The 24454-nt window shown below is 45.6% G+C and overlaps 10 protein-coding genes across 10 annotated transcripts; 5 read left to right on the top strand and 5 right to left on the bottom strand.

Moving 5' to 3' along the window:
- Positions 1–33: 33 nt before the first annotated feature.
- C8R40DRAFT_1164536 (uncharacterized protein) lies at positions 34–3200 on the top strand (the record flags this gene model as incomplete). The annotated part of the gene is made up of 4 exons (XM_046230520.1): positions 34–722; positions 781–1026; positions 1079–2875; positions 2933–3200. The coding sequence occupies 4 exons, from the start codon at positions 34–36 to the stop codon at positions 3198–3200; spliced, it is 3000 nt and encodes a 999-aa protein (XP_046092215.1).
- Positions 3201–3820: 620 nt separating this feature from the next.
- Positions 3821–5132, top strand: C8R40DRAFT_1031780 (WLM domain-containing protein; the record flags this gene model as incomplete). The annotated part of the gene is made up of 4 exons (XM_046223198.1): positions 3821–3992; positions 4104–4204; positions 4267–4563; positions 4623–5132. 4 exons carry the CDS (start codon positions 3821–3823, stop codon positions 5130–5132), a joined length of 1080 nt encoding a protein of 359 aa, XP_046092214.1.
- A 63-nt stretch (positions 5133–5195) lies between these two features.
- C8R40DRAFT_1164534 (putative methyltransferase-domain-containing protein) lies at positions 5196–6661 on the bottom strand (the record flags this gene model as incomplete). The annotated part of the gene is made up of 7 exons (XM_046230519.1): positions 5196–5308; positions 5367–5517; positions 5572–5705; positions 5758–5928; positions 5981–6252; positions 6310–6371; positions 6422–6661. 7 exons carry the CDS (start codon positions 6659–6661, stop codon positions 5196–5198), a joined length of 1143 nt encoding a protein of 380 aa, XP_046092213.1.
- A 109-nt stretch (positions 6662–6770) lies between these two features.
- On the top strand, positions 6771–8280 carry C8R40DRAFT_1164533 (eukaryotic mitochondrial regulator protein-domain-containing protein; the record flags this gene model as incomplete). Its single annotated transcript, XM_046230518.1, has 4 exons — positions 6771–7106; positions 7158–7349; positions 7702–7929; positions 7981–8280. The coding sequence occupies 4 exons, from the start codon at positions 6771–6773 to the stop codon at positions 8278–8280; spliced, it is 1056 nt and encodes a 351-aa protein (XP_046092212.1).
- Positions 8281–8309: 29 nt separating this feature from the next.
- On the bottom strand, positions 8310–11191 carry C8R40DRAFT_17498 (major facilitator superfamily domain-containing protein). The gene is made up of 18 exons (XM_046234250.1): positions 11087–11191; positions 10693–11029; positions 10452–10635; positions 10370–10397; positions 10281–10311; positions 10152–10222; positions 10023–10102; positions 9732–9969; positions 9651–9674; positions 9474–9601; positions 9079–9415; positions 9013–9027; positions 8936–8957; positions 8872–8889; positions 8786–8812; positions 8715–8721; positions 8532–8659; positions 8310–8473 (listed from the first exon to the last, which is right to left on the bottom strand). The coding sequence occupies exons 2-18, from the start codon at positions 10996–10998 to the stop codon at positions 8402–8404; spliced, it is 1716 nt and encodes a 571-aa protein (XP_046092211.1). The 5' UTR covers positions 10999–11029; positions 11087–11191; the 3' UTR covers positions 8310–8401.
- Positions 11192–11328: 137 nt separating this feature from the next.
- Positions 11329–13267, bottom strand: C8R40DRAFT_1031564 (chaperonin Cpn60/TCP-1 family; the record flags this gene model as incomplete). Its single annotated transcript, XM_046223177.1, has 6 exons — positions 11329–11409; positions 11458–11802; positions 11856–12651; positions 12705–12757; positions 12807–13193; positions 13247–13267. 6 exons carry the CDS (start codon positions 13265–13267, stop codon positions 11329–11331), a joined length of 1683 nt encoding a protein of 560 aa, XP_046092210.1.
- An 83-nt stretch (positions 13268–13350) lies between these two features.
- C8R40DRAFT_1076568 (SNF2 family N-terminal domain-containing protein) lies at positions 13351–18141 on the top strand. Its single transcript, XM_046226935.1, has 25 exons — positions 13351–14123; positions 14179–14235; positions 14292–14715; positions 14766–14855; positions 14916–14987; positions 15044–15182; positions 15219–15225; positions 15311–15313; positions 15365–15392; positions 15449–15822; positions 15878–15988; positions 16042–16084; positions 16132–16179; positions 16231–16372; positions 16423–16568; positions 16635–16889; positions 16947–17037; positions 17102–17225; positions 17276–17412; positions 17464–17535; positions 17607–17633; positions 17685–17712; positions 17766–17774; positions 17825–17883; positions 17933–18141. The coding sequence occupies exons 1-25, from the start codon at positions 13403–13405 to the stop codon at positions 18074–18076; spliced, it is 3351 nt and encodes a 1116-aa protein (XP_046092209.1). The 5' UTR covers positions 13351–13402; the 3' UTR covers positions 18077–18141.
- Positions 18142–18222: 81 nt separating this feature from the next.
- Positions 18223–19423, bottom strand: C8R40DRAFT_1076565 (uncharacterized protein). The gene is made up of 3 exons (XM_046226934.1): positions 19180–19423; positions 18942–19125; positions 18223–18881 (listed from the first exon to the last, which is right to left on the bottom strand). The coding sequence occupies exons 1-3, from the start codon at positions 19348–19350 to the stop codon at positions 18523–18525; spliced, it is 714 nt and encodes a 237-aa protein (XP_046092208.1). The 5' UTR covers positions 19351–19423; the 3' UTR covers positions 18223–18522.
- Positions 19424–19593: 170 nt separating this feature from the next.
- On the bottom strand, positions 19594–21121 carry C8R40DRAFT_1138251 (uncharacterized protein; the record flags this gene model as incomplete). The annotated part of the gene is made up of 4 exons (XM_046229452.1): positions 19594–19988; positions 20041–20303; positions 20354–20664; positions 20718–21121. 4 exons carry the CDS (start codon positions 21119–21121, stop codon positions 19623–19625), a joined length of 1344 nt encoding a protein of 447 aa, XP_046092207.1. The 3' UTR covers positions 19594–19622.
- A 2010-nt stretch (positions 21122–23131) lies between these two features.
- Positions 23132–24430, top strand: C8R40DRAFT_1064858 (uncharacterized protein; the record flags this gene model as incomplete). The annotated part of the gene is made up of 5 exons (XM_046225592.1): positions 23132–23267; positions 23316–23456; positions 23519–23814; positions 23868–23966; positions 24017–24430. 5 exons carry the CDS (start codon positions 23132–23134, stop codon positions 24428–24430), a joined length of 1086 nt encoding a protein of 361 aa, XP_046092206.1.
- Between the last annotated feature and the right edge of the window lie 24 nt (positions 24431–24454).

Genomic DNA, 24454 nt, shown 5'->3' with positions numbered 1-24454 from the left:
CTTGAAAGGACGTAAGTCCGCTAATAGTGAACAATGGCCGCTTCGACCACCTCAAATAATTCGCTCGACCACTTTCTTTCACCTCTTCCACCGTCCACTATAAGTTCTCTGAGCCCTCGGCCGCAAAACTTAACTGCTCACTATAGACCAATTTCAACCATCATTTATCCGCCGTCGGATTCAGCGGCGGTACTTGACTTGTCTCCACCGAAATCACGACGGACCAGTGCACTAAATAGACCATTATCAACCGCATTTCACACCATGGGATTCCTCAAATCCACCAAGTCCAAGGGGAAGGAGAAGGAGGAAAGGCCGATTATGCTTCAGAAAGATAGCTTCTTCAATAGGACTCTCAAGCCCAAGAAGTCGCTAAATTCCCTCATGGTTCTTCATGAAGAGATTCCTCACTTATCCTCTACACCTCCAGCCCTCTACACACCAAGTCTGTCCTCGACTTTTGCCGAAAGCTCGACTGCAGGCTATTCCAATGCTTCTACGCCAACTGCTACTTCTGCTTCCGCTTCCTCGTCTTCCACGCTGACCCCAGTCACTGGTTCTTCTGAGAACTCGTCAGTAGTTCTGGACGATTACGAGTACACTCATGGTGATAAGTACGAGGCGAAGGAAAATTGGATAACAAGGAAACATAGACTGAAGTTACACCCATATGGAGCCGACGCTCCATATATGCAATCATACGACTCGGTATCTCTCTCTGCGTAAGTTCTTCCAATTCGAAGTTTCTCTGATTCTAACGCTCGCTTTTTCACTTTGCAGCGATCGCTATACACATCTACTCTTACGCCGTCTCAACCCTAATGGGACGCCGAGCTTTTACGATTATGTCAAGAACAAGAAACCAATTCCTTCTTCCATCTTAGATCTTGGCTGTGGCGAGGGACATTGGATTATAGATGCTCACGCTTCATGGCCTGAAGCGCGTATCGTTGGATTCGACTTGGTTGATGTTATACTTCCTGAAGTTCGCCATAACGAACGACTTCATTTCGTCCGCGGAAACTTGTGCGTCCTTCTTCATTTCATCTGTTATTTGTTTCTCATACGTCTTTCCCAGTATACGCTATCCTCTTCCATTCCCTCACAGCTCCTTTGATCTCATCCGAGTTGCCAACTTGTCGCTGGCCATCCCAACCGAACGCTGGAACTTCGTACTATCCGAAATCCACAGAGTACTCCAAGTTGGGGGCCGGTTAGAGCTCATCGATGATGCTTTCTGCTTTCCCTATGGGAAAGAGACCGTTACTCCCAGCCCGCGAGTCCGGACTTTTGCTACTGCTCCCAACCGACGAAGGCGTTCGTCTAGTAAGCAGAAATCGTCTGCTTTCGACCTATCAGATGATGACGACGACGATTATGACGCCGGCTCATCGATTGATGATCACCATACCGGGGATGGGATCAAAGATGGGCAAGGACAACTTGGAGAAAATAGCGATGACATAGAAGCTCAAGATCAAGGAACCAGTCTAGACGTTGATTCTGTTGAGCAACCAAGTCCCACCGTTGACGATGGGTCTTCAGAATGTCCATCTTCACCGGAAACCGCTGGGGATGGTCTTTTCTTGGACGTTGAAGACTATCAATCTTCTACTTCTTCATTACATGATCTAGACCAAGAGGAGTCTAAGCTATCCTCTTTAGACCCGCTTTCGTTTCCGACTTCGAGACAGTCAGTTAGACCTCTTCCACCTCCCCGCCGCCCACTGCCTCCGCTTCCTACCTCCCCTTCATTTATGAACACGACTTTTACTCCCCCTGCGAAACCCTGCGACGATGAGGATAACCTCGTGACGCCGACAAAACTCGACATCACTCTTCCAACTCCAGCCTTGGTTCTGAACTCTGCGGAACTGAGTAACAGCTTCCCGGAATCCCCCGAAGAGGAACAAAACGTCGTTCCATCACCCGAAACACCCCTAAGCATACCTGCAAATCCTCCTTCAGACGAGGACACATCCGAGTGGGCCAATAGCGCTAACGATGGCAAAGCTTTGGAAGCAATATTCTACAACATGCTGGAAACCAAATATGGAATCCATACCCGAACTCCGAAAGGTGTTACTACCTTCATGAAGGACATATTTGGTCCCGACAACGTTCGAAAGTTACGGAGTATGCATCTCAAATTGGCCCCCTCCGAGCTCGAAGAGCTCATTCCTCACACAAAACGTCCGAAATTCCGTGTCAGGTCGTTGAGCAAGGGCACGGAACTCGATACCCGACTCGAAAGTGAGGGCAAATTCGGTGTTGCTAAGAAACACGGGAAGAACGGCGACGGAGATATTAAAAAGGATAAAAAGTCAAAGAAGGAGAAAGAGCATGCTGTGCCGTTCCCGTCCTTGAAAGATCCTGTTACTCGAAGTCGGGCAAATACTGCAGAATCTCATGAGGTTCGCCCCAGTTCGGAGAGTAGTGTTTTTCCTACTACTTTAAACGCAAAAGCGGCCGGGCGACTTGGGATCCCTTACAGTGCTCTAGCAGTGACTCCGAAAACAGCGCAAACCTCACCTCCGTCTATTCCATCAGTTCACTCCAATCACTCCGCTAGCAGTGTAGCCTCGATGAGCTGTGTCAGCGATGAATCACCTCGCAGTTCATCTGACACCCAGACCTCATTTGATGCTCCCGAGGAACCCGTCCCTGTACAACAATCTCCAGGCCTACTGTTGCTTCCATCCACGTTCATCCCTATGCCACCTGCAGAGCTGGAGATGCATGCTTGTAAACACATGCATACTTTACTCAGTTGCAAACGCGCCATATTCGATTGGCTCCTTTACAACGAGGATGGGACCGATAACGATTGCATTTCCGAAGACTCACTTCGAGATGCCTTCTTTGAATATGATTCGTAAGTTTTTCCTTTTTACATTGCCCGCCACCTAGTTCACTGACTTCTTCTGTGTAGCTTCCGCCGTTTGCGCCTTAACTGGCCATCGCAAACACCCGAAATAAACACAAATGACTATGATTACAAGAAAAACATCGAAATTTCTTTCGAAGGCCCCAAGTCGAGTGGCTCTCGATCTTCGACGGTCTCCATCGACTCTCGACTCTCCTCCACATCGGAGGCGTCTATCGGCCCATACAATAGACACGCTCTCACCCATGTCCGGACCTTCCGAGTGTATTTAGCTGTCAAAACTAGAAGGCTTTCGTTCAGGGCCTCCACCTGAACATTTTTATTCGATGGCATTCCTTTTTTTTTGGAATAAATCCGGTTTGGGTTCTTGCATTACATATCATCCTTTGCACTCCTTATTCCTCTCTCTTCACACGTTCTTTTTTACAGCTCTCCTCTGATCCTTCTTTCATCTGCATTCGCATATCTGTCTACTTGGCATAGTCTTGCATATCGTCGTTCTTTCTTGCATTTGTCTTTGGCTTTGGGCTTTCATCTTTCGCATCGGTTCACGTCAAAAATCTTGTCTGTTGTATCAACGCGTCTTGACTACCCTTCCGTGTTCTTTTCCGAAAATTCAACTCTGGAAACACGCTCACACTCATTTGGCTCTCCGCATTCTCAATTGTTGCATTCTTTGTCACTTATCCGGTTTTTATTATCATTATCTCCATCGTTTAATCTGGATCCTCACTTTCAGACTGTGTTCTTTGTATCTGTAGCTAGCTTAGTGTAGTTTTGAGCAATCAATCTGTTTCTGGCGTATGTATGTACGCGCGTCGCGCACGTGAAGATTGTACGCATCTCTCAATTGAAAGGGTTCATCCTGAGCCATTACTTATACATAGCTTATATCGATATCTTTCTTGCTTCGTATTCCTCGTATCGCTGACAATGCCAGAAGTCTATGTCCAGTCGTTCACTCACCTGAAAGATCGCAAATCGGCTGATAAAGCCCTGGAAATGCTTCGAAGAGTTGCATCTCTGGTCAAACCTATAATGCGTAAGCATAGCTGGGTATTACCAGTTCTAGCAGAATTCTTTCCCGATAACCCTAATTTACTTGGTGAGGATTACGCTTTCCATGTATGTCAAGCTAAATTCATGCAGACTGGCAGGTTTGAGTGCGTACCAAACAGCTTTGCAAGAAACTTGGGTGGCTCATTGACTAAACCAGACGTGAATATGGGGCATCAGATACTAGTGAGACTTCGACCTCCTCACTCTCCAGATTCTTTCCTTCCAGAGGAAGATGTTGTGCAAACCATGCTTCATGAAGTGGGTTTTAGCTTAAACTTTCTGTGGATGCTAACAGATCCTATCTGCGATCCCTGATTTAGCTCACCCATAACGTTCACGGTCCTCATGATGAAAAATTTTATAAGTTTCTAGCTGAACTTCAAGAAGAATACGATGCTCTGCAGCGTTCCGGGTATGCCGGGGAAGGATTCTTTTCCAAAGGAAATAGACTGGGAACCAATATCTCTCACAATATACCTCCTCATTTGGCCCGGGCACAAGCAGTTGCTGCCGCGGAGAAGCGAAGGAACTTGTCTCAAACGTTGGGCGGCGGTGGGCGACGCTTGGGAGGAGGCACTGAAGACAGAGCCTTAAGTCTCAGAGAACGTGCAAAACGCGTCAGTATCATATATACATACCTTCAGTTGCCATCGCCTCTTGCTCAAGTTTCTTCCAGGCTGCCGAACGTCGACTTCTAGATGAGAGATCTTGTGGTCAAGGAGAATTTGCTCAACGAGAAGCCGACAAGGCTGCTAAAGAGAGTGTTGGAAACAAGGTGATTGATCTCACTCTCGATTCCGATGATGAACCAGATGTCCCCACGGTTCATAATGCTTCTGCTCCTGGGCCGTCGAAGATCGCCGTTCAGCCTCCAAAACCAGTATCACCTTCATCGTTGCCACCTCGCACAAACCGTGCCGCCCCAAGTTCTTCCTCTTTGCGAACAGGGTCCCAAAGTAAACCACCGCCGTTCGTTAATCTGACAACGAAGCCCCTTCGAGATCGTTGGGAGTGTCCGGCATGTACACTTATGAATGCCGCCATGTCGCTACAGTGCGAAGCTTGTCTAGCCACCAAGCCTAGCAGTGAACTGGCTGGTTGGACATGTTTGACATGCGGAGAATCAGGGATGCCTCATGAGTTCTGGTCTTGCTCATTTTGTGGTACTATCAAAGCTCAGAGTTAGATTCTTTGTTTACTCTACGTATACATATCATCGTAGAAAACATCTACATGTAGACCACCCGCGTCACAATGTAATTAGTAGAGCTCTTACGTCGTTATCTGTAGCTTCGACTGCATCAATAAATTCGAACCCTTGTGCCTGTGGAAGCATGATGTCCTGCAATGAAAGACCCTTCTCTGCTCAAAGATGATATTAATGCTCTACACCTTTTGACAATAGGTTCGATGGTAGTACCTTCAGCATGATTCAAGAACAATCGGAATGTTTCTGCATTTCGGATGGTCAGGGTGATGATTGCTGATTTCTGTATGCCGTTATTAGAACCAAGCTGGAGAGCAAGCGCGATCAGTGAAATCAGAGGTGGTACAAGTGAAGGGTCGAAAACCTAGCGCGTGTGATATTGAGCGACATAAGGGTCTAAAAAGAAATGTTCACGCACTATATCAGCACCGAGGATGACATCTGGATTGATTTCGTCTCGAAGAAGTGCTACAAGCGGTTCGTGATCTGTCCGTAATGCTTCTTCCCAATCTAGAACCCGAAACTGGACAGATTTGTGGGTGGAAGAAACATCTACCAGAAAATTATATTAGTGTTAGTAAATGACTCCTAAGCAATGGATTACTGCAAGGTAGTTGGATGTTGTGCCGACACTGGGTCAAAACCTCTTCATTCACATCAGTCAACCAGAGAGAAGACGTGTACTTTGGCGATAATTGTTGAAGGCTTGCTGCTATTATCCCCAGGAAACCAATCCCAGATCCTAATTCTAGAACACGTTTGCCTTCAATTATGCCTGTTTATCTCCATGAATACTTGCAATATGTTATTAAGATGTGGATGCCTACCGGGATTTTGGATAAGGTAACTTGCTAACATGCGACTGGCAAACCAGGTACGAAACCCCGTGGTTCCACCTTCGATGGTTGTCCGGGACTCTTCGAGCGTGAAAGTTCGATGACTAGCAAGATTAATTACCTTTGGGTAAAATTCTCCCTGCAATTGATTTGATTTAGGTTCCCAGAAGTGGGTCACAAACGACTTCGAAGGAACTTCTCCCAATGGTAATCCTCGGTCGCAGATCTGGCCCCTCAAGCCAGGAGCGGAAGTTCCAAGAAGACTGGAGCGTGATCGTTGGTTCGGAGGACTTATACGACATTCAGGAATTTATACATACGGTCCAGATGATGAAAATACCGAGAGATAGTGATCCAAAATACGAGGATCTATCTCCTCATCCTAGCAATCAATAATTTAGCCACGTCCTTATTCATTGCACTCCAGCGCACCTCTTCACTCGGGCGAGTAAGAATGTCTTCTAATTGGCCTATTATTATTTTCCAAAAGGACCTCTGATATTGTTTTGAAGGGGGGTATTTTTGAAAGTGAGGATTCAGAATGAGAAGCTCTACCAGGCAACGATTTATTTCAGCGAAGGGGACGTTTGGAGGGATCTGAATGAATCTAGCTGGAACCAAAGATGCATAGTCTCGAAAAACAGTAAACATTTCCCATCTGATGGAGTCCATAGATGCTGAGAGCTTCAGGAGGAGCTTGACCGCAAGCAGTAGAAAGTGGTAAGCCTATCACGTGAACCACGTGTAGTCTAAAAATTTGACCTGAATTTTTTTGCGCGTTATGTCCTCTGCTCTGCTACGTTTGTTCAGAACTACTCAGCCGCGTATATGGTCCCAGCCTCGACCATGCCTTCAACGCAGCATCCGATATTTTCCTCCTGCTCTCACTGATCTTAGTCCAGAACCCCCCTCTCTCGAGGAAATCAAGCATGAAGAGGAACTTGCCGCTCGAGAGGAAGAACTCGCCGAGGCGATGGAGAAGGAAGCTGAAAGTGCTCCTACTCCAACTGAGGATCAAAGTGCCGCCCCCTCTGACACCTCGTTCAAATTGTTCATGAAGGATACTGCCCCGAAATTCAAGTTCGCTGCTCCGAACAATTGGTTGGGTGGCAATGTGGTGTGTATTCTGTTTCTTTTCTTAGGGTTTCTTGCTCATTGTTCCTTGAAGCCATTTCCTCTGAATAGGTCCTTCGTGCCCCCTCCCCCAATATCTGATAAACAAAGAAGTGAAATGTACAGACTTTATATGCTTGATCCGGAGAAGTACAGCGTTCGCGCCTTATCCCAGAAGTTCCACGTTAGTTTGGACCGTGTAGATGCTATATTGCGCTTGAAAGGTATGGAAAGTGCATGGGTTAAGGTCAGTTCTACTTCACGATAGATACATTTTTTTTTCCATCGCATGATGTTTCAACGATTAGTCTTTAAGACACCTATATGGTTATAATCTTATTATATTTCCTGACTCACTCACTCTCCTCTCCCCTCTCTGCATTGTTGACAATGTACTCGATTCTGATTCTCCTTAATTCTAGGAGGTGAGAATTTGTCTACGCCATCAACCGTCCGTTCGTGTGATGAAACATTCATTCGTGAACTGGAAAAAAATCCCTGTGGTGTTCTTGCATCGCTGGTCATACCCTTGCACTCCAATCTGGCAGCTTTCTTGCCCGGTCACACTAGTGATCTTTCATTGACTTTCTGCTTTGCAGGGAAATACATTACAAACCGGTTTTGTGACAGGGATGGAAAGAATTCTCGGTGTACCTCAGTTTACTGCTGACGCCATAAACACGGAAGGCATGGAAACAAATGAAGCAATGTTAGTGCTCCGTCACGACGTTCATGAAGCAGACATGATGGAGGAGGCCGAAAAAAATGATCCTGCCCGTCAACGGTATCAACGAATGTACTGGGAATCGCTTCCTGAATTTGCTGGAGTCGGTCTCCTTTCTCTTTCCTTTGCATGCCTTCCTGAATCGTGATTGTAGGAAGCAACCGTTCCCGCGTCTCTCGAACGTAGTAGAAGAACGGCCGAGCGGTTGGCTGCGAAAGCTGCCCAAGCGAAGGCCCGCAAATATCTTCCCGTTATTCCCGACACCGATACGATTCAAACACCCAAAGCACTTGTCCAGGTATCCTCCAAAGCAGGTCGACCAGACATTCACTTCATTGACGTGGGCACGAAATTCTTGGACATTACCAGTGAAACGAAACGTTTGGCTCATATAGAGACGCGTGCCAGATTACGGGCGAAGAAAGTGGCTCAGAAGCAAAGGTTAACAGTATAAGTTTCAAGTGACCACAAATCAGTATGGATTTGTACTAGATACATAATAACGCTATACTATATTCACTAGTAGTATGAACTCGCCAGCACTTCCTTCCTTCCTGTTGCTGTGCGGAAAGATCCTAGTACGCAAATCTGAAATCTAGTCGCTGATTTCCTTCGTCCCGGGTTGTTTCCAGATATTCCTGTTGTTGCTGTTGTACGTGTAACTATTTTGAACATCCAGGAGCTCTAAACTTGCAAAATACTCACCTCTTTCGACCAGGCGCTCCATATCCTATCTCGTCGTTTGTTTATGGATTTGTAAAAGAAGTATGTCCCTATATATAGTACGATGTTCATGGAGCAGATACCAAGGAGAGCACGATTTCCATTCTTGTCTATCATGGAGAGGGTTGGAAAGGCAAAGAACTGGGGTTAAAGGGAAAGACGTACATAATGGCTGAAGATGAGAGACAGAAATCAACGTCAGATTGGCCTCGCTAACTGAAGGCAATGGGCATTACCGCATCCTTCGTCCGATATATATTGGCCTAGATAAAGAATACTAGATTAGATAGGCTAGCTGGGATTGCCTCTCAGAAGAACCCACATAAGCTACCGCTCCTGCCTATGATCTTGTGAGACAAGGTATATGAAAAAGATGAAAAATGTACCTGCACAAACATGTTGTAAACGCTGCGAGAGGCCAAATTTAATCAAAATATTTCAATGTTTTAAATACCGTTTCTACCTAGCTGAAACAGTTCTATCAACGTATTGTTAGTACATAGTGTCAATCGAGGATATTTCAACTCACCTTGTTCGAACGCTGTACGAATTTCTAGATGCCCATCCTACCTGAATAGGATGTACATAAGGAAACCCAGTTATAAGGGTAACGACAGCATAGTAAACCCATTGCGATGTTTGAGCATTGAAGGTATAAAGTGCAACAAGCAGAGGTAACGCCCATAGCTGTAGGATAATTGTGGCGAAAACCCGGCTGTTGATGATCTCACTCAAGTAGGCGCAAAATAGTAACATGAGCAGGCCGAGAACACTGGAGGGAATAGTGAGGAGATTTGACTGTGTAGTGTTGAACCCAAGGTGCCGCAACGAAAGAGTCAGGTAATTCTGAGGTGGGCCCACGGGCACTAATTCCAGATTAAGACTTCAGACGCGAGAAATTACATATATGCTGATAACGCTCACTCATATGCGTGAGACCGAGAATGTAAATGGGCCACATTCTCCAATCTTGAAGTGCTTTCCATATTGCTCCAACCGAGAGACCTTGTCGATTATGCATATCACTCTTTGAGGGATCATCGCGAAGAATACTATTGCAATCCTCAAAAAACGTGCCATCACTAATGCCAAGGATCATACCGATTCACCAAGATGACTTCCTCGCTAAGTAGTTGATTAAGGTTTTGTGAATGCCAATAGAAGTGAGAATGGTGGACTCACCGTTCGGTGAACCAGCCTTTAGGCCTGAACCATGCTTTTGTCTGCGTGGGGCCGGGCGGTAACATGAGAAAAGAACAAATGCCGACCAAGAGCGTGCCCACTCCTTCAATTAGAAAAAGGTAACGCCATCCAGCACGCCCCCGGAATCCATCCAGTTTGAGAATACCAGTTGCCAGGAAGGCGCTCACGATCACGGCGATATAGTTTGATACCCAGAAGAAGGCTAAACGAATAGGCACTTCGAAGGATATTCCATTAGTTGAGAATTTGGAGGTGTATACGGATACTTACATTCGGTCTTGGTGTAGAAATAGGAAAGATACAGAACCACATCCGGGATGAAGCCACCCTGTAGAAAACCAAGCAGAAATCTAATGAAGACAACTGAGATCGAGCCCCGGTTTTGGTGTTGACACTGACCTTGTAAGAAGGAAAGAGGCGCGCCCACTCAACCAAAACTGGCTCAATGCTACTATACTCCATACAACCATCTGATACAAATTATACATTTACCATGAGCCATACACTCCTGACTGGATGTCGACGAACCTGGAAGGGAATCCACACATCGGGCCCCACCCTTATACACAGATTTCAGATATTTCACTGCTACGGATACGATGTAAGGAAGTCACTACCTTTTCGAAACAAGCTGCGATGGTAATTCTTTCGGAGAAGATATATCAGTAGTGTTATGAAAGCTTGTGAAAGTGCACGCACCTGCTATGAGGAAAGCAATCCTAAATAGAGAATTGCCCAAGTTATAGTCGTTGGTTGTCATACCGAGGTCCGGTAGAAAATTGTCAGTGTTCGCCTGGGAAATATTGTTTCGATCTAAATCGAGCGCGAAGAACATAACGCCGGCCCATAACATGACCCGCCAGTCGATTTTTCGCACAAGTTTCTAATAGATGGAAGGTCATACATGAATGGAGATAATCAGACGGGCTTCAGGTTATACCTTTTCTTCCCTCCAGGTCCACCGCGCGTCAGGATCGAACTTATGCGCATTCTCATATTGTGGTGGTGGTCGGTAGACTTCGCAAGTGGTAGGGTCGTCGAAGACTGAGGGTTGTGTGGCAATACTATCAAGATCAACGTAGGACCTCTTCAGTCTACCCCATAGGCCTCCGCCGACATTGTCTACCGGTATTCCGAGAGGTGGTTTCTGCTCGTTCAAGGTGGGACTAGGGGTGCGATCGTCCTTCTCACCACTGTATCTCTCTTGTACCGAGGGTTCTTGCAAGAAGGGGAGAATGGTAGTCATGATAAGGAAAAGAAATGAGCCCCAAGGGAATCTATGGCATTTTCTTTCATATACTAGTCAGTAAGCATTAAAATGAGAAACAATTGACCAATATCATCATTTAGTGTGGTGACCCATTACGCTCAAGAGTCGAGGTATTGCGCAATTCCATGTTATTGGGGCCGTGTGACAAAGGAAAGGAAATTTAAGGAACGAACATCTGATTTGGCCGACTGCTGAGAAAAACAACTTCCATACGGGAGGAGAATTAGCTATATTTTTTTTTTTACCAAAACAAATTCTACAAATCGAGCACAGACGTCATGCAGGATTTTTACGATTTTTGATATTTCACCGACGGGGCATACCTCGTCCCCTTCCACGCAATGCTCTCTGAGCAGTACCTGGAGGGGCCTTGGGTCCTGGGTTTTGCTACAAAAATGTGAGTTCAGAGCCATGAGGGCATGTGGTTTCACATACCTGTTCACTTTGTGGGTTTCTGACAGTCTCATCAACGCTCAAGATGAGCGAAGCAGCCTCGGCTGCGCTACTGATAGCATTTAATTTGACAAGGGCAGGTTCCCAAACGAAGGCATCCATATTGTCACGGACACCTGAAGCGCCATCGACGTCTACTCCAAACCATTTTTCTCCTTGGGCATGCTTCATCCGGAGTTTGTTCAAAATGTCTGTCGAATCAAGGCCTGCGTTATCGCAAATTTGTCGCGGGATAATTTCGAGGGCTTTAGCGAAAGCAGTCATGATCAGTTGAAGTTTGCCAGGAATTTCCAGGGCATGTTTACGAATATGAGCGGAGATATCCATCTTGGGATTACAATGAGCTGGCCATTATCCAAAGAGAATGCGAACATACGTACCTCGATGGCACCACCTCCAGCAACAACGTCGCCATTTCTCACAGCCCGTTTGACGACCATGATAGCGTCGTGTAGACTTCGCTCTACTTCCTCGATAAACTGTTCTGCACCGCCACGGAGGATTAATGTGCAAGTTTTTGCCTTCGGACAGTGCTCGAACAGGTTGTATCGTTCGCCGCCAATCTGTTTCTCCTCGAAAGATCCACATGTTCCCAAATGTTCCCTGGTAATGTCGGAGCATGTCGATTGAATGGAACCACCAACAGCTTGAACTACACGACGAAGATCTCCAGCGCCGACTCGCCCTGCGCAAAAGATGTCGCGATCGGCAAAGTACTGAGTAGCAAGATCACCGATGGGCAGTTTACTCAAGACGACCTTAGCGCCCGTTTTTTCGATAGCATCCAGCTTTCGATAAATGATTTCCCATTCAGCATCCACGATCGCCTGATAGTCAGACACATGTTCTACCCGGACTTCTGCGTTGTCCTTCTCCGCTTTGAGTTCAAGTTCGACGTTAAGGCACAAAATCAGGGGATCTTTGAATAGTTTAGGCTGTTGCTCTGCACCTGCGTAGGTGAACGTCTTTTTGAAAGCAACACCTTGGATTAGCAACGAGTCTTGCATTCCTCCCCCGGCAATTTTCTTTACACCGATCAGAGATTCATCGAGATCGTCTTGGTCCAGACACTGAACGGCATCAACAACCATTTTAGAGAAGAAAGGCTTTTCGGAGTGGATGAGTTTAGAGGACATCGAGGTTGATGCACACTTCAGTAATAAAGAACGGAAGCGTCTATGATTAATCAGTAAAAACAAATGGAAGGGAGATTTGGTCTAGGGACACACTCTGGATCTGACTTCTCGACAGTAACCTGGATTTCTTTTATTCTGTCCATTGCCTAAATGTGGATGAGTTGAGTGTACAAAAATGTAGAATGTGACGCGTACCAATTGAGAAGCCTTCCTGAACCCCTTCATAATGATATGTGGACTGACTCCTTCTTCAATGAACCCTCTGATCTCTTTAAGCAATTGTGCAGCAAGAAGTACAACACTCGTTGTCCCATCGCCGACTTCCGCATCCTGAGCACGAGCAATGTCGACCAATGTCCGCGCGGCTGGATGAACAATTTCCAGTAATTTCAAAATTGTTGCTCCATCGTTTGTGATCTGGGCTTCGCCACGATCCGACACGATGAGTTTGTCCATTCCTCGGGGACCGAGAGTACTGGATAAGGTTTCCGCGATCGCAAGGCAAGCCGAGATGTTGGACAATAATTGGGGATTGCCTTGAGAAGTGTCGGTGCCCTCTTTGAGGACAACCACAGTGGGTTGCTGATAATCATTGTGTGAATATACTATTCAGATACACGGGAACAATTACTGACCATTGGCAGGCCGCGTTGCATTTTTAACAAGGACGCAATGAACCAAAGGAGAAATCTCAGTGGAAGAAATTGTCAGTTTCTTTTTCACACGGTGCAGACAGACGCGTCAAAACATTTATTCCGAGTCTTCGCGTCTTACTTACTCTTTCATTCTAAATGACCGATTCTGACGAGCCTCCTGCCTTGTTCTTCGCCGGATCTGACGATGAGGAGGCGGAAATGGCTGTCGAATCTACCGAGCTTAAGGCTACTGAATCCTCAATTTCATCCCAAGTGGAACATAGACAACTCTTTCTGCCGACGGATAGCGACGACGAAGAGGAGGATATACCGATAATACCACAAAAAAGGGGGAGCTCGCCGGACATCCACCACGAAGACATTGACGAAATGGACTTGGATACAATAGACATTCCTCGTGCAACCAGCGTCAGCGCCAGTTCGATGTCTGAATATATCTCCATTTCTTCCGACTCCGAAGAGGAGGCAGTCACTCGACCAATGAAGAAGAAGCAGGTTTCTCCTCCTGCAAAGAAACGCCGCTTGTCCCCATCTTTTGCACTTCCCTCTCCTACAGATATTATTCAGTTCCCGATATACGTAGGAGAATTCCTTGTTCCTAACGCGTGGAGTAGTATTTCTGGGTCTGGCTACGTTACAACCAACGATAACGTCAGAATAGAACGGGACGTTGATTACTCCAAAACTTCTGAGGTATCCACAAAGGGAAAGGGAAAGGGAAAGGAGAAGGCTAATGAGAAGAACGGCGGCAAGAAACAGGTGTCAATCAAATCCATGATCAATGCACAACCTGTCAAAGCACCGAATAAGAGGACAACTGATACTATCGTGCGACTCGTCACTACTCGTGGTGTCGGTAGGCGCGCTTTGATAATACCTCTCCCAGTGTAATCTCATCATTATTGACCCAGAGTTCGGAAGACTTCCTCAGGAAGTTGCATGGTGGACCTCAAAATTATTAGACCTCGGTTTGTGAATTTCCTACTGTATCACAAATTAAAGGGCTAGATCCCTTAAATTTCAGGTGTCGTCGAATTGCGAGGAAAGATGACTGACTGCCCGTCTAAACTAACTATTGGTGCCAATCTCATTGTCTCAGTCGATGTATATCTTCTTCGCACCGCGTTCATGCCAGTGAATGTCGCAGAAAGCGATGAACGTCCAAGGATGTTTGGGGAGGGCCTAGAGACCGACGAAGAGAAACGCCTACGGGAACGAAAAAGCGCCGTTCTCAAATTATTCGAGATCGTCGGTCTCAAGCCCCAAGCTGGTGTTATGGCTGGCCACGAAAAGTCAGAACGCGAACTTCAAGAAGACGCCCTGCAGATTTCTCATATGTCACAGACGAAGCCGAAAAAGCACCTTGAGATTGTCGGCGACGGGGAAGAGGTTGAGGTTGAGGACGGTGAAGACCTTTCAAAGAGTGATCTCGATGTAATCTATAAGCGGTATGAGGAACATAGCTTTTAACTGGCTCCTTCATTCATATTTGGTACAGGGCACAACACCATGACCAGGATATGGGCGAAATGGAAGCTGCAGAATCATTCACATTAACCTTGCGCGGATATCAAAAACAGGCCTTATTGTGAAGCGGTTTTGATTATCCAGCCTACTCCTTACTTATACTTACTTTTACTTTTTGTAGCTGGATGGACTCGCTAGAGTCAGGCAAGATGAACGCTCGGGAAGCTAAGTCGCTACATCCATTATGGAGCGAGTACGACTCTCACTTTCCAGCAACCTGCTCTTTTTGCTCATTACGGTACTTTATAGGTATGCGTTCCCCGCCAAACCTGATGGCGGTTTCATCGATCTTACCGAAGACGAGAAACCCTTCTATCTCAATCCATACTCGGGCGAAATGACGCTCAACTTCCCCAAATCGGAGCGTAACTGCAAGGGCGGTATATTAGCGTGAGTTGTTTCCGACTTTAGGGTTAATCCCAAGGCTGACGGATCCCCAGTGACGGTAACTTAACTTGATACTCCAATTTGATTCTTCCCTGATGTACTGTTAATTTTCTTTCTCTATCTTGGCAGAAAGTAAGAACATCGCCCTGATTCACCTACATAGACTAATCTCCTGTTGCATAGTGGGAATGGGAAAAACCATCATGATATCGTGAGTTTTCCGTTCTCTCAGTGGCGCGCGCGAACTCAACTGCTTCGGTTTCCAAGTGCGCTCATACAGAGCAACCTCGGTTTAGACGAACCAGTTCACCAAACTTTGTCATCGAAGCAACGCCAACTCAAGCTCAACAATGCCCTACAACCAGCAAAGAACAGGAAGAACTCTCCGCCTTCAGCCACACTGATTGTCGCCCCGACATCACTGATCGACCAATGGGCAGAAGAGATTGAAAGATCTAGCAAGCCTAAAACCGTCAAAGTCGTGGTTTGGCATGGTCAAAATCGTGGTGATCTTGATGTTGTTCTGGAAGAGGACGACGAACCAGGGTTCACAATCCCTATCAAGATTGTTATCACCTCGTACGGTACATTGGTCTCCGAGCACGCCAAAGCGGAAAAGTCTAGTTCACCCGTGTATAATGGTACATTGTTCCTGTCTGTCCATTATCTTTCACGAGCTCATAGAAAATCATATAGTGGAATGGCTCCGGGTAGTGCTGGATGAAGCACATTCTTGCAAATCTCGTACCAGTAAAACTGCTAAGGCAGTATACGCTCTTCGAGCAAGAAGGCGGTGGGCGGTCACCGGTGGGCTATTCCGCACGTTTTGCTTTGATTCAATAGCTAATAGCCCGCTCAAGGAACACCTATCGTGAATAAACTAGAAGATCTATATTCACTTCTGTAAGTTCACTTTGCGCGTTCTTGCTTGCGCTAAATCGCATGTCTAGCAAATTCCTGAATTTCAAACCGTGGTCAGAGTTCTCATTCTTCAACTCGTGCGTCATCTTTGTATTTTTCTTTGATTCCACACAGCTCACAAAGACTAGCTTCATCACCCTTCCATTCCTTGCTCGCGATCCTAAAGGCATAGAGGTTGTACAGGTCATTCTAGAATCGATTCTCTTGCGTCGAGAGAAGAATATGCTTGATAGCGGAGGCAAGAGAATCGTGGAATTACCTCCGAAAAAGGTTCGAGCCTCATTGCGCCATTGCCATTATCTTCGCGAACTGTGTTTCAGATTACTGTTGAAAACTTGGAATTCGCGCCCATGGAACGAAAAATTTACGATTCTATCTATGACTCAGCCAAGAGGAACTTCGATCAACTGAGAGCACAAGGTCTTCTCAGTAAGAAATACACTCACATTCTAGCAATGCTCATGAGGTGCGTCGATGACGTTTGGTTTGGGTTTATTCCTTGGTCATTCATTCATTCACAATATGTCTTAAGACTTCGACGGGCCGTTTTACATCCCAATCTTGTTTTCACAAAAAACGATGAACGGGCCCTGTCGCCCTTGGGGGATGGGATCGTCGATGTCAACGAAATGATCAAAAAATTTGCGGAAAATGAGGAACAGTCGAATGTGTTTGCGGAAACTGTGTTAGCTGATCTCGATGATCAGGCCGAGGGTGCTTCGGAATGCCCTATATGCTTAGATGTTATGGAAATTCCAATGATTGTTCCAGAGTGTTTGCATCGATGGTGTGTGGCATATCACACTAAACTGAAGGGAGAAAACTGATGGGTAACCCCTTGCAGCTGCAAAGACTGTATTACAACATATATTGCTACATGTGAGATGAAGGGAGAAGAGACAAAATGTCCAAGCTGTTCTCGTGGTCCCATCAAGGTCAACATTTTTTCCTTCATTTCGATACCACTTTCTCAAAAGAAATATATATACCGTATTATAGCAAAGCGACCTCGTCGAAGTAGTTCGCCCACTTCCCACTTCTCAAAATTCTCAGCCAGATTTGGTTTTACGTCGGAATGACTTCACCTTGTCGACAAAGCTTACTGCGCTCATTCATGATCTTCGTACGCGCTCTGCTGACATGGAGTCGAATATTTACACTCATTTGTGTCAGATCGTATCCGTTCAACAGATCCTGCCTTCCGCGCTGTTGTTTTTTCACAATTTACGTCTTTTCTTGATTTCATAGAGACCGCCCTCGACCGCGAAAAGTTTGACCACTATAGGTATGATGGTACTCTCGATGTGAAGGTAATTCTGGCTATAACTCAGGAATAGTGGGCTGGCTGACCAATGAGAAAGAGGAGACACAGTGTTATAACAGCGTTCAAGGAAGCATCTACTAAGCCAAAAATTCTTTGCATCAGTTTGAAGGCAGGTGGCGTTGGGTTGAACGTCCGTTCCTTTATATGATGATCTTTCAACATCTAATGTTTTTGAATTAGCTAACTACGGCGAATCACGTCTTCATGGTAATGCCTCATTAGATATTTTTGTTGATTATCCCTGAATACCGGTTCCAGATGGATTGTTGGTGGAACTCTGCAACAGGTGTGTGAATCAGGCTATGTTCTCTATATGTTTCGTTAAGACCCTTCAAATAGAGAACCAAGGTAACCGGAAGCTGTGTCTTCTTCGCCTGTACTGAAATTTCGCCATATAGCTATCGACAGAGTACATCGTCTCGGTCAAGACAAGACAGTATATGTCAAACACTACATTGTACGTTGGATGTTTGACCTTCATTCTGAACTAACAGTTCATATTTCAGGTCAAAAACACGATCGAGGCGCGTATTCTCAGAATACAGAAACGTAAAACGGCCCTTGTAAAGGAGGCATTCCGGGGAACTGGAAAGTCAACGGGGGAACTGGATAGTATAGAGAACCTGAAGATCATGTTTGGAGAAAGCTAGCATATCTCTCTTCTGTCCAATGTTTAGTCTAAGTTGCACCTGCCTGAAAGAAAGTCATTGCGGACAAAAAGCTTTACCTTCTCTTGGGAGGCTGGGTTTTCTACTATTTATACTTGTGAAGAACGGATGCTTGTCAGATAGGCGTCACTCTGTCGGCTGTATACAAGGGTACAGCCGGCTGCAACACACTGTAAAACCCAGATAGGTTGATTACCAACCTAATACAAGCTGTATATCAGCTCCAACCTACCGTAGGTTATTCCTTCTGGTCATAGGTTGATTTAAATCATCCTAATATGCACTCTCTAAAATTAAAAGTTTTCGTAAAATTAGTTAGGTTGATTAGCAGGTGGTTTTAGGTTGACATTGATGTTAATAATTTGTGGTATGCGCGATGAATGTCTATCAAGCCGTCGATAAGCTACGTATGCACATATTTATGTACTTTATTCCAAGGAACCTAGGCCTGCCTGACTGATAAGACTCAACCCAGCCTGTTGCATCTCTTTTTGCAAAGTGATAAGCTTGAGGCGAAGACGGTGATTCTCTTCATTGAGTCGACAATTATCCTTTCCCATTGCATCGAGGTGCTCCTTCTGAGTATTCCGTTGCTCTTCAGCCAGTTTCCGGGCAGACGAAGCAGCACGTAAGTTGAGCTCAAGGGCTTCACAACGTTGCAGAGACATGTGTAAGTCAGCGGACAACTCTGACAGGCGCTTTTTGTATTGAGTGGAGGGTGAGGGAAAGGTGGATTTTTGGGGGCTTTTGGCTGGCGGTCCACGACGAAGCAAGAATGGGCGAGGTCCTGATATACATGGAGTGATCAGTGTTCAATATGTATTTCCTAGTCTGTATGATTACGCACTTGGGACTGGAACAATCAGCTCGGGGGTCTCCCAAATCTCAATCAGTGTCTTGTCAACATCCTCTTCTTCATATGTATATGTAGGTGCTTTACGTGTCGAGGGTTTGGTTGGCGTTCCAAATAAGACTTCAGGCGCCGGCTGTTTTTGCAAAAACTGAGGTTGGGCCTGGGTTCTATCTGAATCCTATTGAGCATGAAATTCAGTACTGGTTGGTGGATAAAGATCCTAGCTACTGACGAGACTGCCACAGCTATCATCATCAACATCAATACTGTGGTCTAGGATCCAGAGTGTTGACGGCTCTGATATCTCATGTTTTGGGTGGATTTCCGGCGGAGTTTGTGATGATGGTACAACAACCATCTTGCCTTTTTTTACAGGAGTTGAAGATCTTCTTGCCAGGCTCATGGAGAGTGAGTGTTCCGTGGAATGTGATAGCTCTATTGATATTGGAGAAGAAGATTTGAATCGAAAAAATCACATGTCACACCATGTGTCACAATGCTCTGGACCCCGTACATTCGAACTGCCCCATCATGCACAGAGTGAGAGGCATTTACCACTAAGAAAAGATTTTGTAGATATAGTGAATTGTATGACTCTTCAGTATAGTGGCCAAAAATGATATAGATATGATTACATTTGAACCCACATGAAGTCAAATAAATACTGGTACCAGATTACCCATCCTCAACCTCGAGATACCCAGCTCGAGCCAAAGATCCACTTCGGTCAATAATAGCCCAGTCCCCTGACCCACATGGTACACGTCCCACTACGCACTGAAGACTGGTGATATCTATAACATGGGTACTACCCATGCCATGATAGAAATGAATGTCAAGTCCGGAAACTTGTGAGTCGGTAAGTTTGCATGATTTGATTTGAGCCATGATCAGTGTTCTTGGTGAAGAAATTTGTAACGCGGGACATGGATTAGTGAAACGCACAACATATATGTGCTGAAGCTGGCCATAGAATGTCTCCAGTGAGAATTCGGGCTCAATATTACGACGGTTTGCATATTTGTCAATATACATCTCATACTAATAAATCATGACTCAATGGCACATTTTGGATAAGGAGTAGAATACATACACGGACAAATGATGCATCCCGATGATCTTCACGGAGCTTACCAACAGCGGCAGCTCTCATTGTATCACCTGCATCGGAGTCAGTACGCTGCACTTTCCCCCAGTCTTGAATATCTGCTCCGGAGAGACATTCCCTGACAAGACCAGGTGTTACACGATGAGTATTGCTACTGAATCGGGTAACCATTGCTCCAACCAAAGATGTTAGCTGGGAGAGCTCAGGTGACTTGGGATTACGGGGAGGAAGTAAACGACAACTGGGATCTGTCTGAGGGTAAGTAGGAAGTAGAATTTCTAATTAAATAACAACACACATGCGGGGTCAGTGAATGATCCTTGGACAGCACCTTGCAGAGGAGGGGTTAATGAAAGGAGCTCATGGACATTGTAGAAAATGCTGATTTGGGCCAATCGGGCCTCTTCCAATACTTGCCGGGCAAGAGCTGCAAATGGAAAGCGCCGACTGCGGATTGTAGGTCCGAGTTTACCACAGTAGCGTTCCATTGGAAATGCCCAGTAGCACCAAACTGGTCCACTCGCTTTGATACTTGGCGCAATGTGGAGAAGAGCATGAATAGTCAATGGACACAGAGCAATGCGCTGGGGATCAAACTGGTAGTATATCCTGGACATAATGTGAATAAAAATTGTATGTTTATCAAGATTCCGACACAATACCTTTCATATTCATCGACCCATCGAATGAACCCCGTACGGATGTCCTCCAGCTCTATATCTGTAATCTCAAATTGTAGACACAGATTAAGCAATCGCACCAATTCAATGAAATGATTATAGTAGGATTCATCACTGAAACGATTGCGAAGAAGAACTGGCCCGAGATACAGAGTCCAAAATGAAAGCATTTCGGCAGACATATATTCACCATCACCGGAAATGTCAGGTACGCGCACACCATATGCAGATGGAATTGTGGATCCTGAGGCTGCAGTAGCTACACCGATTGCTTCCCATACAGTTTTTGAAAATTTGTAGTCCTCTTGCCCGGGGTCCAAGCCCTTGAAATCGGTCGACCAAAGTTTGAGAAGGTTTTTAACAAGATTCTCCCAGACAAGGTGCATGAAGTCATATGGAAATGATTGAGGGAAATGGAGCGAAGAAAGGTTGAATAAAATGGAAACTCCTTTAACACCGTACTCTTTGGACCGTCGAGTAGCTTCTGCCTCTGAGCTGGAAGCATCTACATGTTTGGCTTGTGAAAGCATCTCATCATGCGTACGCAAAGGAAGATTACCACCATGGTAGCATCTAATTGAGTCAGAGGCTAACACTGCTGGATGAGCGGAGCGGTCATGAGGGACATAATGAGCGGTGATTCTGCTATCAGGAATGCGGAGACCAACAATCTTGCACATACGGCATGGAGAGATACCATTATGTCCAATCATTCGCATAATCATCGAGACTGCTGGAATATCACCAAAGACAAGTATGAGGTAGGCTCGGAGAGTGAACATTTTCTTCGACAAGACATCGAAGGTGGTTATGCCTAGCGCTAATCGTAGCATCTCTCGCACGAGGGGCCACATAAATGAGTCTGCGTCCTTTGGTTTTTTTGGCCCTGGAATAACACCGACAGCAAGGATGTTTTCCATGTGAAATCGGATCTCTGGTGGCAAGTTATAGTTGAAGAGGATCAATGGCCAGCAAGTATGCTTACGCCGTTTGAAGGGACCAAAGCCATCTGTAGATAGACCAAGCGCAACATCTCGATGATCATTGAAATGATGATAGGTGTATGTACGACTCCCCACCACGACATTCTGTTTCCGAAGGAATTTGTAATCTTCTCCATCGAAGACATCTTTTGTGGTGCGCACTTCACTGGATCCGTTTGTGAAATCATTGCGATATTGCATATTCTTTGCAACTTCAGGGTTCATGGCAAAGGCCTTGAGTCGGGGAATAACTGGGATGTAAACGAATGTTTTTCGTGCCTTTTTATTGCTGTTATAACGTGGTTCATTACAGAATGGACATGTTTCGCGAGATTCATGTGATCCGGTATAACAGATACAAGAATTGATACAGCAGTGGTAGATTTCAGGCTCAACGCTGGAGAGGAATGCAATACGGGAACGGATTTTGTCAAGAGATGGTAAAGGAGCCGCCATGGGGAACGCATAAGGAAGTTTTCGGAAATTTCCATCTGTAGTATGTGACTGAAGCTTATATGAGAAAGCGCGGCAAATGGCAAGGTCGTACTCTGAAAGCTTGTTTTCTGTAACTGCTGTTAGATTAACATTGATTTGAGAGTAAAAGACATACTGATTTCTGAAAATTCACTGAAATAACCTGCACGCACCTGCTGTAATGCAGGCAGCCGATTGTCATTCCCGTACTCTCGATACTGTTCCCAGTCAAACTTCCCGAAGTCCCAGAAATTATCTTCTTCCAAATCATCGTCAAATGGATCTTCATCCTCCAGTGGAAATGGGATATCATCCGCACCATCTCTATCCTCCTGATCAGTCTCGGAGTCTTCGGGAGGAATCCAGTTGGTAGGGATAAGTTTCTCCATATGTGCCCATTGATCATGAATATCAAGTGCACTGAAGTTCGAAACATCCTCTATCTGTAGCGAAGACTGTCCTCCATCTATACCAGATTCATTCAAATTCTTTGCTACACCTTCAGATTCTGAACGAAGTGGCATGCTGACAATATCATCAGCCATATGAGTTTCTGGGTCAGAGTTGTGCTGATTCTCGGGCTCAGTGTCCGACATAGACGAATCCGATGAGGGTTCTGATTCGGATGGTATGTCGGTGATGGGTACATGGGTTAATACAGGAGGAGTGAGTGCAGGGTTGGGCGGGGCATGTGTTGACCGCTCATGCTGAACAACATGGTACCGTGTTTTGATTTTCTTGCAGACACCACAGTATATCTTGTTGGAGGTGACCGAGTCCTTCCCTCTCAAGCGACGTTCAGGCGGCATTCGAACACGAAAGAGATATATTAGGAGGATGCCAATCACGTGGTTTTTTGCACGATTTTTGTATGCACACGTTGAAGTCAACGAAGTCGATGCTAACAGTGCTCCTACTACTCTAACCCTTTTCCAAAAAATGTCTGACACTTCGGCCAACCATTCACCAGCAGTTGTAAAACCAAAGCGAGGCCGCAAACCTAAAAGTAAACCAAGGACAGAAGAAGAAAATAATGCGTTAGCAAAATTAATGAGTGATTTGGAAGCAATGAAAGGTATGAATGTATCTCGAAATGAGTTGGCTTACCTATCCCCAAATCTAGTTTCGCAGGCTGCCAGAGATGCTGAGAATGCCCGTTTGAATGCAGAGCTGATGGCCATGCGTGCTTATCGATCCACGGTCCTCTCAGAGACCAGAATTGGCCAGCAGACGGTTTCACCTACGCCTGTTGGGGGAACAAGCTGTTAGTACCTTTCTATCTTTTGAAATAGAACCTAACCTAATATCGAGTTATACGTACATAAGCTACACCTGGTGAAAATCTCGACGCACAAGCTGGTGCAAATAATACACAAGTTGGAAACCAACCTAACGAAAACAATTTCCAAGACCGACGACGAGCCTTAGAAAGCCTTACCAGCTTGCGGGCAAACCAACATGAAGATTCAACAACGGTCACAACAGAAAAAAACATACCTTCGAGTGAAGATTTGCCAGTTATTCCGAAGCCCAAAGGCCAAGCAGGAAGAGACTTCACACTTTGTGTAAAAATGGGGTTATCGAAGAGCACAAAGGGTCTTGTGACATATAACGCATTAGTTGTACGTGGAATCCTTCTAACGATAGACTGTACACTCACTATTACAAATGCCAGCGAAATACTCACCGGGCAGTTCATGAGTCCCGGATCCCTTGGGATAAGTATGAATGGAGGAATATTGCTGCTGCCGACAAAGCACTACTGTTCGCAATTGTGAGTACTTATATTAAATGTGACCAACCACTGACCACTCATTACTGCAGATGCGCGAGCGTGATCCCATCTTGAAACGCTTCGAGACGGACTGGGCATCAGAGTGTCTAGTACGCCAATACATCAAGAACTTGCGTGGCAAAAGTTTTCGGTCTCACACCATTCAACGCAGTGCTAAGTACGATTACCTCACCGCAAATTCAGCGCAGCGTGACCAGTCTAAATCGCGGAAATCCAATGCTCAAAAGGACTACATTCGACGAAAGGAAAAGGCTAAAGAAGCCAAGGAGGCAGCAAAGGCTGAACGGAGAAAGAGGAGACGATTGAGGCGTAGAGCTGAGGTTGTTGACAGTGATGTGGAAATGCCGGAGTTCATTGAAGGGTCATCGGGATTGCAGACTAATAATGGTGGGGAAAATGAAATGGATGTAGACGAAGAAGAAGAGGAAGAGACGGCGATGTGAACAGGTAAGCCTCATGGCTAGAAT

The sequence above is a fragment of the Lentinula edodes genome (assembly GCF_021015755.1).
Source record: "Lentinula edodes strain Le(Bin) 0899 ss11 chromosome Unknown C8R40scaffold_1, whole genome shotgun sequence".
NCBI classification, from domain to species: Eukaryota; Fungi; Basidiomycota; class Agaricomycetes; order Agaricales; family Omphalotaceae; genus Lentinula; species Lentinula edodes.
The sequence above is the reverse complement of the archived record's forward strand: the minus strand, read 5'-3'. Positions and strand labels throughout refer to the sequence as shown.

Excerpts from the sequence above, each read along its gene's own strand:
- C8R40DRAFT_1076568 (XM_046226935.1), top strand. The coding sequence starts at position 13,403 with ATGACCGATTCTGACGAGCCTCCTGCCTTGTTCTTCGCCGGATCTGAC. Across the intron at positions 14,988-15,043 it reads CTACATCCATTATGGAGCGA|GTATGCGTTCCCCGCCAAAC; the intron begins GTACGACTCTCA and ends GGTACTTTATAG. Across the intron at positions 15,393-15,448 it reads GGAAAAACCATCATGATATC|TGCGCTCATACAGAGCAACC; the intron begins GTGAGTTTTCCG and ends TCGGTTTCCAAG.
- C8R40DRAFT_17498 (XM_046234250.1), bottom strand. The coding sequence starts at position 10,998 with ATGACTACCATTCTCCCCTTCTTGCAAGAACCCTCGGTACAAGAGAGA. Across the intron at positions 10,398-10,451 it reads GATTGCTTTCCTCATAGCAG|AATTACCATCGCAGCTTGTT; the intron begins GTGCGTGCACTT and ends CTTCTCCGAAAG. Across the intron at positions 9,416-9,473 it reads TCTCGGTCTCACGCATATGA|TGCCCGTGGGCCCACCTCAG; the intron begins GTGAGCGTTATC and ends ATCTGGAATTAG.
- C8R40DRAFT_1076565 (XM_046226934.1), bottom strand. The coding sequence starts at position 19,350 with ATGAGCCTGGCAAGAAGATCTTCAACTCCTGTAAAAAAAGGCAAGATG. Across the intron at positions 19,126-19,179 it reads ATGATAGCTGTGGCAGTCTC|GATTCAGATAGAACCCAGGC; the intron begins GTCAGTAGCTAG and ends CATGCTCAATAG. Across the intron at positions 18,882-18,941 it reads GCTGATTGTTCCAGTCCCAA|GACCTCGCCCATTCTTGCTT; the intron begins GTGCGTAATCAT and ends CATGTATATCAG.